Source organism: Mchenga conophoros, linkage group LG4 (genome assembly GCF_057382185.1).
Source record: "Mchenga conophoros isolate Kocher_MC1m ecotype Shallow Benthic linkage group LG4, M_conophoros_male_GT1.1, whole genome shotgun sequence".
NCBI classification, from domain to species: Eukaryota; Metazoa; Chordata; class Actinopteri; order Cichliformes; family Cichlidae; genus Mchenga; species Mchenga conophoros.
Genome location: NC_140529.1, coordinates 4,604,051 through 4,616,732, shown reverse-complemented (window position 1 = coordinate 4,616,732; position 12,682 = coordinate 4,604,051). Strand labels below are relative to the sequence as shown.

The 12,682-nt window shown below is 43.7% G+C and overlaps 1 protein-coding gene across 6 annotated transcripts in view; it reads left to right on the top strand.

Annotated features, from left to right (window-relative positions):
- LOC146575343 (syntaxin-binding protein 4) overlaps positions 1-12,682 on the top strand; it is an 82,393-nt gene that overhangs the window by 41,915 nt on the left and 27,796 nt on the right. For all 6 annotated transcript variants that reach the window (XM_085269990.1, XM_085269988.1, XM_085269993.1 and 3 more), the window contains one exon: positions 10,390-10,469. In XM_085269990.1, coding sequence (XP_085126116.1) covers positions 10,390-10,469 — 80 coding nt within the window. The remainder of the gene's footprint in view (positions 1-10,389; positions 10,470-12,682) is intronic.

Genomic DNA, 12,682 nt, shown 5'->3' with positions numbered 1-12,682 from the left:
AGTCAGATCGCCTTCTACTTTCTTTAGAAGTGTGATGTGGTTTAATTTAGTTAAGTCTGAAAGCTTAGGAGAGACATTAATACCTAAATATTTAATATTTCCAGATTGTAGTGGGGCAGAAGAAGAATTATGGAAGGAGCAGTTAATTGGAAGAACTGTAGATTTTGACCAGTTAAGTGAATAATCTGAAACACCTGAAAACCAGTTTATTAGAGTAATTACCTCAGAAAGGTTGGTTTGTGAGTTTTGGGGAAAAAGCAACACATCATCCGCATAAAGGCTGATTTTATGTTCCACGTTCTTGCATTTTATGCCCTTAATTACTGAATTCCGTCTAATTGCTGCTGCTAGTGGTTCAATAAAAATTGCAAACAGTGAAGGGGAGAGTGGGCGTCCCTGCCTGGTGCCCCTCAGGAGACAGAAGCTGGAGGATGTCTGGTCATTTGTTCTGACACAAGCTGTTGGGGAATTATATAATATTTTTAACCAGTTAATGAAAGAGGTTCCAAAACCAAATTTGTTTAAAGTTGCAAATAAAAATTTCCAGTTAACTCTGTCAAATGCTTTTTCTGCGTCTAGAGATAATATTGTGGTTTCAATGTTTTTACTGTATGAGTAGTCTATTAAATTAAGTAATCTACATGCGTTTGTTGATGAGTGCCTACCTTTTATGAAACCAGTTTGGTCAGGATGAATTAAGAGGGGGTTTATTTTCTCTAATCTTTTTGAGAGAGCTTTGCAGATTATTTTGAGGTCTACATTTATAAGGGATATTGGACGATAGCTTGAGGGAAATAAAGGGTCTTTGCCTGGTTTTATCAGGAGACTAATGTTGGCAGAATTCATATTTGGTGGTAGTCTGCCATTTTCCTTGATTTCCTGCAACATTCCGTGGAATACTGGTGCCAGAATTGTCCAGAATTCTTTGTAGAATTCTGCAGGAAAGCCGTCTGGACCTGGAGCCTTATTATTGGGCATACTTATCAGGGCTTCCTGGAGTTCACCCGATGTCAGTGGCGAATCCAGTGCCATTGCTTGACTGTCTAGTAATTTTGGAAGAATTACGTTGTCAAAAAACTGATCAATTTCATTTTTAGATGGGTTTATTTGTGGTGAATATAGAGTTTCATAGAAATCCCTAAAAATGTTGTTTATTCTTCCAGGGTCATATATTGTGTTTCCTGATAAATCTTGAACACCCAATATAGTTTTTTTCTTTATTTATTTTTAACTGGTTAGCTAGCAATCGACCTGATTTGTTACTGTGTTCAAAATTCTGCAAGCGAAGTCTTTAAAGTAAAAAGTAAAGTGTGCGTGTTAGTCCCCAGAGGGAAATAGTTCCTCTGCATTTAACCCATTCACTCAGTGAAGCAGTGGGCAGCCACCAGTGCAGCGCCCGGGGAGCAGTGTGTAGGGACGGTACCTTGCTCTTTGTACTAGGAATTGTGTTTTTTATTAATAATTTAATTTAATTCTAGTTTTGTTTTGCGTATTTTGTTCATTATTTCTTTATTCTTGGTCGCACGCGTAGGTTTCTTCTAAGGATTTGATGTTTTTTTCTAGTTCCTGAATATTTTTGTTTTCTTCTTTCTTTTTGTGTGATGAGAAATAAATTATTTTACCTGTCATCACAGCTTTCCCTGCCTCCCATAGAACAGAAGCTGATGTTTCGGGAGTGTCATTAAAGTCTAAATATGAAGTCCACTCTTTTTTAAAATATTTGATAAAGTCTTCATCTTTGAGCAGCAATGTATTGAATCTTCAGTTTTTACTTGGTGTAGCGTTCTTCTTATGTATTAGTGTTAAAGATACAGGAGCATGATCGCTGACAGCTATAGGGTGAATCTCAGTGTCTGAAATGTCGTTCAGCAGTGAGCTGCTGACCAAAAAATAATCCAGACGAGAGTAAGAGTGATGGACATGTGAGAAGAAAGAATATTCCTTACTGGTGGGGTGAAGGGAGCGCCATGCATCGCAAAGACCAAAGTCGCTCATATACTGTTTGATTATATTTGTGGACTGCCAGTTACGCTGAGTTCCCGCTGTATTGAGCCTATCCATGTCTTCATTTAGTCCAAGGTTGAGGTCACCTCCAAGAACAAGTGTGCCATCTAAGTGTTCAGAGAGTGCACTGAAAAAACCGTGAAAGAATGAGGGATCATCAACATTTGGACCATATATACTTACAATACATAGCTTTTTGTTAAATATTGATAATTTAATAATAAGGATTCTGCCCTCTGGATCTATAACTGTATCGAGTACTGTAAAATTAACATTTTTATGTATTAAAATTGCTACTCCCCGTTGTCTAGAATTATAACAGGCTGCAAACACGTTAGGAAACTCAGGTGTTTTAAGTTCGTTTAAACCTGTGACAGGTCTGTGAGTTTCTTGTAATAAAACAACATCTGCCTGTAGTTTTTTAAGCTGGTAAAATATCTTTAACCTCTTTCCTCTGTTGCCAGCTCCATTTACATTCCATGTGACAAACCTTAGTGTTCCCATAATTGTGTGTGTACGCTGGGTGTTTCGTTTAGACAGGTGGAGAGAATGTGGAAACATCCCTTGTTTGTAAATAGAAAGAGAAAGAAAAATGTGTGGTGAAAGGCTCCATAAGTCTGACTATGTGTGTGAATATTCACTAATATGAACAAGCGTGGCTTGCGTGTGTCCTATAAGTCTGTGTGCGCTGTGAGGCTGGTGTAAATGTGCTGCCGTTGAGCGCATGTGTTTGCGTGATCGTGGTGTGTGAATATGCAGAAATAGAGGGTGTTGTTTGTAGGTGAGTGGGGAAGTAGGTGATCACAGCAGTGAAAGACATGAGAAAGGAAAAAAAAACACGAGAACGGTGAGCGTTAACAAAAAAAAGAAAAGAAACGGAAACATTCCAATTAAAGCAATGATGGAGGGTGACGATGTTATATCTGCTATGACATCATACTGATATTACTAGGTTAAACCCATGTTAAAGGAGAGAGTGTGAATGAATAAGAAAAGAGTGTAGCGGGTTCTTATCTGGAGTGCAGTCAATATAACCACGGAGTGGTGTCGGGGTCGCGGTAGAGCTGTCCGTCCACGTAGAGCCGGTCCACGGCGAGCCGGTCCACGGCAATGACAGCGCGGGAGCCTCTCTGGATGAAGCTACGTCGAACTGGGAACAGGACCTTGCGTCGTTCCAGGATCTCTTTGGGGAACTGGTCGTTCACGCTGAAGTCCGTTCCTTTCAGCTCCGCCGCGACTCTTCACCTGTTCCTTCTGTTTGAATTGGCCGAATTTGGCCACAATTGGACGTGGTCTCCCACCTCACGGCCCCCAAGCGATGCACTCTTTCGAAGGCAATGTTCTTTACAGTGTCCTCTGGCAGCTTCAGGTGGGTTTTAATGAAGCTTTTCACCGTTGCTTCCCCGTCCTCTCCGGCAGATTCTGGAATACCAGAAAACACAAGGTTGTCTTGCATGCTACGGGCTTGTAGGTCGATAACGGACTCTTTTATTTTTTTATTTTCTATGTTTAACTGGGTCACGTTATTGGTGAGAGATTTGACCGACTCCCGTAGCGTTGACTCCAGGATGTCTGCAATGTCTTTGCCAGCAGGCGATGTTATGCTGGGGGAGTCTGCCGGGCGACATCTCTTCGATGACGGCGTCTCAATTTTGGCCGGAGAAGATGCACTCTGGGCCTTCTTCATTACTAAATCTTGGAAGCACCGGTCGATGTAATCTTGGAGAGCGTCTAAACTCTCCCCGTTGTCCTCCAGGGTTTAGAGATGATAGGACAGATGTTGTTAGTTATATGACAGTTGGTTAGTTTATTTGGTAATACTGAAGCTTAAAGAAACTTTATTAAATTTTACGCTACCATTCGCTTTTTTTCCGCCAAATCTCCGGCGTCTGACGTCACCTACAACATGGGTCGCTTACCTTTTCCGGTCACTTCCGTCACTTACCTCTTGCAGTGTTCCTTCCTTACCTCCGCAGTGTTCCTACTTCCAACTGTTTCTAACAACATCCTTAGTCATAAAATGGCAATCTCCCCCACACCCAATATATGGTTCAATTCCTTCACACAGTGAAGCCATAAAAAGGGCAGGAAGCTTACCAAACATCAAACAACCCTTCACAAGGATGTGCTTGTGAAGGGACCTCGAGAGGCTGGGGAGGGGGACAAAGGAATTCCTTTCATCACAGAGTTGAAACAATGTAGAGATGGTAAGCATAAAAATGACAGCATTTAACAATTCACTTTAACAGCAGGTTTCGTTACTCTCCGACTAAAATTCACTGAACCAACAGCAAAAGAAGATCAAACTACGCTTCACGTTTGAAAACCATCATCATGAATTCTCTCTTACTGTTTTGCTTCCACCACAATGAAATCACACTTCCTGCACAGCTCTCTCTGTACTTCAAGACTAGTTTACCATCAAAAATCTGTTTTCTGCATTCTGCACCAGTCTACTGTTGTGTGCAGTGTTGTCGCCCGCTGTTTTGTTTTTTTTTGTTTTTTAAAATGACCTTTGACAAGAAAGTCTCATTTCTGCTGTTCAATACCAAAAAAATATAAACTTTTACAAATGATGCCAAGTTGCAATTCTCTTAGCTGTGTCTCTAATCAAACCTCTGTAACTTTGCTCTGCTTCACTTCAGCAGCATCAGGTGATGTTCAAATGTTGGTTCATGCTTTTCTTCAGTTTTTGTTCTACTGCAGAATATTTTTAAGGTTATCTGCTAAAAAAAAGCCAGGCCAGGAAAGTCGCCTTCATGTTTCTCTCCCAACGCTGCTTAGCTTCTGAGATCACAGCCATAGCACCCTGAGATCGCCCGATCTCGTCTGATCAGTTACTTTGACACAAAGGCATCCGCTGTGGCCTGGGTGGGTGGTTGGTGAGAAGTTCAGCCATCCGGGAGGGGCTCAGAGTAGAGCTGCTGCTCCTCCACATCGAAAGGAGCCAGTTGAGGTGGTTCGGGCATCTCAATTTCAATTCAATTTTATTTATATAGCGCCAAATCACAACAAAAGTCGCCTCAAGGCGCATCTGACAAGGATGCTTCCTGGGTGCCTCCTGGGTGAGGTGTTCCGGGCATGTCCCACCGGGAGGAGGCCCCAGGACAGACCCAGGACACGCTGGAGAGATTTTAATCTCTCGGCTGGCCTGGGAACGCCTTGGTGTTCCCCTGGACGAGCTGGAGGAGGTGGCTGGGGAGAGGGAGGTCTGGGCTTCTCTGCTTAGGCTGCTGCCCCTGCGACCCGTCCCCGGATAAACCGGAAAAAGATGGATGGGTGGATGGATGGATGTCGTCCGCTGTGATGCTCACACCTCTGATAAAGTCTCACAGTGTCAGCTTTCTTTTTATACATAGATATAAAATATGGATATGTGCTGATAAATGATCAGAATTATAATCTTTCTGACTGAAAATTGAATTAAATTGAGACCTTGTGAATCAGAATTGAATCCGTTATAGAAATCAGTGAAATCACACAGCATCTTGAAGCAAACTCAACCACTACCAAATGACACCAAATGAATTTTAGGTGTAGAAGCAACGAACAACTTTCTTTGAGTGGGTTTCATGTCTCACTATTGAGGCATCTGCCAGTGTTGTCACAGAGTTATGGTTACATTAGGGATACATGTCCAAAAAAGGCGTTCGTCTTGGGCTCAATTTGGGTCAGATCTAATGGACTAAAAACAGTTTTTGATGACATTGAACTAAAAGAAATTGTGGGTGTTCCAGTTGCAGCCTGAACAGCAGTGTTTTCTGGCCTGTTTGTTTTTGTTTTTGGGGGGGGGGGGGGGGGGGGGGGTACATGTGCAAAGCAAACTAGCACCAAAAAAGATGGATCCAGTTTTATTCCTTTTGTTTAACACACCAGCTCCACTCAAACAACTCGTGAATAACAAGCTCAAAATGAGTGGAACACATGATGCCTGAACTGTGCTGACAGTACCATACTAGCATTACTCCTGGCTGGTAGTATTAGTGTTGAACCAGCTTTCTAATCTGACTATGGCCAGTCTGAGTGAAAACAAGGTCAGTGCCAGCTGTCAGCATTGGCCTTGTCTTCCCTTCAAATCCACTGCACACAACGTGATCCGTGACAAAGGTAGTAGAGGATTTGCATATTTAAACAGCGAGACTTTGCACACTAGTGTCAGCCATGAGCTTTACTTAAAAATGCAATATTCTGCGTGTTCAGTGAAGACAGCGTGACAGTTGGGATTTATACCTCGGCTGTTGGAGAAGATACATGCCAGACTGAAGTCATCACTGGCAGAGTCCTCATATACAGGGTGGATATGTAGAATTACAATGTTGTGTGTAGTGTAGTACCTATTTCTCTGAGGCCAAGCTGTGTCAGCAGTGAGGTTGCCTCAGCCACTCTATCCTCCCTTCTCCATCTCTTTGTGTTCTGCGCAGAGGATGTGACAGCAGAGTCGGGGAGGGGGAGAGCTTAACGGAGACGATGCTTTGGATGATGAGCATTGTATGTTAATCTGCACTGTGTGCTTTAACTACCCTGCAGCCCAGAGGAGCTGGCGGGCAGACAGCAGTAGTGCTGGGGACTGGGAGTCGGGATTATTCGTCTCTATCTTTATATCTGTCTACACCCCCACCCCGACACAAATACAACCCAGATGTGTCCCAGCATGTGCTGTTTGCTTACCGTCAGCAAATTACAGTTAAAAGGAAAAACACTTATTGATAAGTTAAGCCTTTTCATCTGCAGCATTGTGCTTTGTGAGAAGCATTCTGTAAACACGTTTTCATGTTTTAGTGAAAGAGAACAGACGGCAACACAAACTAACCCAAAGTTCAGTTCAATCCATGACTCTGAGATCACAACAACAGCCAGCTGAAGGTGACTGAGCCTAAATATGTCTCTCTCTCACAAAGACGCACGCACGCACTCACACACACACGCAGAGACACACGTACATGCAGAGACACACGTACATGCAGAGACACACGCACAGACGCACACACATGCAGAGACACACGCACATGCAGAGACACACGTACATGCAGAGACACACGTACATGCAGAGACACACACAAAGACGCACACACATGCAGAGACACACGCACATGCAGAGACACACGTACATGCAGAGACACACGTACATGCAGAGACACACGTACATGCAGAGACACACGTGCAGACGCACACACATGCAGAGACACACGTACATGCAGAGACACACGTACATGCAGAGACACACGCACATGCAGAGACACACGTACATGCAGAGACACACGCACAGACGCACACACATGCAGAGACACACGTACATGCAGAGACACACGTACATGCAGAGACACACGCACATGCAGAGACACACGTACATGCAGAGACACACGTACATGCAGAGACACACGTGCAGACGCACACACATGCAGAGATACACGTACATGGAGAGACACACGTACATGCAGAGACACACGTGCAGACGCACACACATGCAGAGATACACGTACATGCAGAGACACACGTGCAGACGCACACACATGCAGAGACACACGCACATGCAGAGACACACGCACAGACGCACACACATGCAGAGATACACGTACATGCAGAGACACACGTACATGCAGAGACACACGTACATGCAGAGACACACGCACATGCAGAGACACACGTACATGCAGAGACACACGCACAGACGCACACACATGCAGAGACACACGTACATGCAGAGACACACGTACATGCAGAGACACACGTACATGCAGAGACACACGTGCAGACGCACACACATGCAGAGATACACGTACATGCAGAGACACACGTACATGCAGAGACACACGTGCAGACGCACACACATGCAGAGACACACGCACATGCAGAGACACACGCACAGACGCACACACATGCAGAGATACACGTACACGCAGAGACACACGTACATGCAGAGACACACGTGCAGACGCACGCACATGCAGAGATACACGTACATGCAGAGACACACGTACATGCAGAGACACACGCACAGACGCACACACATGCAGAGATACACGTACATGCAGAGACACACGCACATGCAGAGATACACGTACATGCAGAGACACACGTACATGCAGAGACACACGCACAGACGCACACACATGCAGAGACACACGTACATGCAGAGACACACGTACATGCAGAGACACACGTACATGCAGAGACACACGCACAGACGCACACACATGCAGAGATACACGTACATGCAGAGACACACGTACATGCAGAGACAGACGTACATGCAGAGATACACGCACAGACGCACACACATGCAGTGACACACGTACATGCAGAGACACACGTACATGCAGAGATACACGCACATGCAGAGACACACGCGCAGACGCACACGCAGACGCACGCACATGCAGAGATACACGTACATGCAGAGACACACGTACATGCAGAGATACACGCACATGCAGAGACACACGTACATGCAGAGATACACGCACATGCAGAGACACACGTACATGCAGAGACACACGCACAGACGCACACACATGCAGAGACACACGTACATGCAGTGACACACGTACATGCAGAGACACACGCACAGACGCACACACATGCAGAGACACACGTACATGCAGTGACACACGTACATGCAGAGACACACGCACAGACGCACACACATGCAGAGACACACGTACATGCAGTGACACACGTACATGCAGAGACACACGCACAGACGCACACACATGCAGAGACACACGTACATGCAGTGACACACGTACATGCAGAGACACGCGCAGACGCACGCACATGCAGAGATACACGTACATGCAGAGACACACGTACATGCAGAGATACACGCACATGCAGAGACACACGTACATGCAGAGATACACGTACATGCAGAGACACACGTACATGCAGAGACACGCGCAGACGCACGCACATGCAGAGATACACGTACATGCAGAGACACACGTACATGCAGAGACACACGTACATGCAGAGATACACGCACATGCAGAGACACACGCGCAGACGCACACACATGCAGAGACACAGAATTGCTTAATAAACATATATTTTGTTTATTTGTATTTTATTAGTATTTTCCTTAAGTGTGTCAAATATATATTTTCTCATCTAAATGTCCACTGAGCTGTGAGCCAGGGGGCGGTAATGCCCCTTAACATTGGTTGCCAACCATGAAGAAGAAGAAGCTGTGAGCCAGGAGGGAGGGGGTGAGTGAGTCCTGAGTGATTCGTTCGCTCTATGATTCAGCACAGGAAGGGAGGGGGTGAGTAGCTCAAATGTGTTGTTAGCATGTTAGCAGCGCGATGCTACTCTGAACCGAGGAGCTATTTTCTTGATGTGAGCTTCTACTCAGGGTTTTTCTTCCAGTTCAGAGCAGAAATGCTTTTGTTACGAAACTGGCTGTTGTTTCCCCCCCACAATTTTAATTATAAGCTAGATATATTTCTACTAATGGAATTAGTTTGCTAACAGCAACAGGGATGAGTCAGTGAGTCAGTTGGGCTTGTGAATCATGATTCACGAGTCAGTAAAGTGATTCTCGAGTATTGAACGATTCGTTCACGAATCGAACATCACTACTGTGTAGCATCCCTGCTTCCATAATGGTCTGTGAGCTAAGGAGGATTCTCAACAGTCCCAGCTCTTCTCTTTGTCTTTTTCATTTCATAAGGCTCTAAATGTTCTCAGGTGGTGAAAGGTCTGGACTGCAGGGAGGCCAGTTCAGAAGCAATGCTGTTCTAATAGCTGCAGTATTCAAATATGAAGGCCTTCATTTTTGTTTTTCATACCTAGTTGTAGTTTTTTAGTTTAGTTGTGGTTAACTAATATAACTGTGACGTGTCATTAAAGCAATCTTATTCTAAAATTGTTCTATTGTTCTTTACACAATGATGCTGCTGACCTGTTACCAGTTAACATGATTAGCTGCAGCTGTTTCTTTTGAGTTGTCCAGCATTTCGTGACCCTGACCTAACTTTGTTGTTTTGTTGCCTTCAAATTTAGTATGTGCTCATATTGTTCATGAAATATAAAAACCTCTCAATGGAAATATGATATGTTTATGTTTTGATAAAATATGTATTGATGAAGCCTAAAAATAATCACATTCTGTTTTACATTTACGTTTTACACAGTGTCCTGATGTTTTTGGGTATAAAGAAGGGCTGCAAAAAGTACTCAGCAGAATGATTGCCTGCCATTCATTTGAATTGTTTCTGACATGTTGTGATTTTCCTGGAGTATATGACTTAAAAGAGCTTATATGTACCTATATCACTTCCCAAAGCAAAGCTGTCCAGGTCTACACAAATCATTACAACATCATTGGCTTTAACATGTAACATGCAGTCATCCTGTCATGTCTCAACATCTGTTTCTCTTGAAAAGGAGAGAATTTGCTGATCTGCTAGAGAAATATGGATCTAATGGCAGCACTGGATCAACACGGAACTCTCCGATCCAGCAAGGTAGGGATGTTTCTGCTTAGCTCTGCTTGGTGAGTTCCACTTTCATTTTCATTTCTTTCTTAATAGAAAGCTGTTGCTGCATTTGCATTAGAACAAAGTGTTTTTGTCATGCACGTGACACAGTATTGCTGTAATAATGTGTTTGCATGTAGAGAAGCATGTTTTTCTCTGCCCCTCTGCTTTGGATGAAGACAACACGGTACAGTCTTTGCAGTAGATCAAACTGCCTTCCTGACAGAGACAAAACAGCTTTTCTCTGTTATGTCTCTGTCAGAAAGCTCAGTCATTAGGTAACAATAATCAATAGACTGAGAAGTCACTTTCTGATGGACTTTTTTCATTAAGGCCATTTGTTTCCATGCTCCCTAGGAACACCATACTCTGTTTGTGCCGGGTGGACTGATTTTTACTGCTGCATGTTTTGGGGTTTAAAAGATTAGATTAGATTAGATTAGATTAGATTAGATAGAACTTTATTAATCCCTCGGGTGGGTTCCTCTGGGAAATTCGATTTCCAAAAAAGCACAGCACCGACAGAAGTTACAGAGTTACAGAATATTATATATATATCAGAATCAGAATCAGAATACTTTATTGATCCCTGGGGGAAATTATTTTTTGTTACAGTGCTCCATTTTAAACCAACATTAAGACAAGACAGACAATACACTAACTAAGAATAGTACAATATATACATATATATACATACATACATACATAAGTCACTTATAAATAAATATTTGGAAAAGAAACATGTGTAGCTGTAGCAGCAAACAGTGTGTTAAGTGGATGCGTTGTACAAGGAGATGGCCACAGGCAGGAATGATTTCCTGTGTCGTTCAGTGGTGCATCATGGGTAATCTCAGTCTCTCACTGAACGAGCTCCTGTGACTGACCAACATGTCATGGAGTGGGTGGGAGGTGTTATCCAACATTGTCTTTATCTTGGACAGCATCCGCCTCTCCGACACCACCTTGAGGGAGTCCAGCTCCATCCCCACAACATTGCTGGCCTTACGGATCAGTTTATTAAGTCTGTTGGCATCTGCGACCCTCAGCCTGCTCCCCCAGCATGCAACAGCATAGAGGATCGCACTGGCCACCACAGACTCATAGAAAATCCTCAGCATTTTCCGGCAGATGTTGAAGGACCTCAGTCGCCTCAAAAAATAGAGACGACTCTGGCCCTTCCTGTAAAGTGCTGTGGTGTTTTTAGCCCAGTCCAGTTTATTGTCAATGTGTACTCCAAGGTATTTATAGTCCTCCACAATGTCAACACTGACCCCCTGGATTGAAACAGGGGTCAAGTGTTTCCTGGTCTTCCTGAAGTCCACGATCAGTTCCTTGGTCTTTGCCACGTTGAGCTGCAGATGATTCTGCTCACACCACGTGACAAAGGAGTCGACCACAGCCCGGTACTCTGTCTCATCATCCCTGCTGATGCATCCAACCACCGCAGAGTCATCAGAAAACTTCTGAAGATGGCAGGTCTCTGTGCAGTGGCTGAAGTCTGTGGTGTAGAGGGTGAAGAGGAAGGGGGAGAGGACAGTCCCCTGTGGTGCCCCTGTATATATATATATATATATATATATATATATATATATATAATACACACACACACACACACACACACACATATATATATATATATATATATATATATATATATATATATATATATATATATATAAATACAGAGACAAATATAAATAAAATATACAAAGGGGATAAATAGAATAAATAGGAATAAAAAATAAAAATACAAGTGAATTGCACATTTCAAGTATTGAGTCTATTGCACTGTTGACTATTTACAAAAAGTATTGCACAAGGTATTGTACAGTGAGGTGAAGAGGCACTACAGCTTAGTTGTTCCCCCCTCCTTTGTCCTCCTGTTTCCCCTCCCTCTCCCCTCCAGAGAGGAGTTAAACAGTCTGATGGCGTGTGGGACAAAGGAGTTTTTAAGTCTGTTAGTTCTTGTCTTTGGGAGAAGCAACCTGTCACTGAACAGACTCTTCTGGTTGTTAATGGCCGTGTGCAGAGGATGTCTGGCATTGTCCATAATGTCCATCAGTTTCTTTAATGTCCTTTTCTCTGCCACTGTCACCAGAGTGTCCAGCTTCATGCCGACCACAGAGCTAGCCTTCCTGATCAGTTTCTCCAGCCTGGATGAGTCCCTCTTTGCTGTGCTGCTCCCCCAGCACACCACAGCA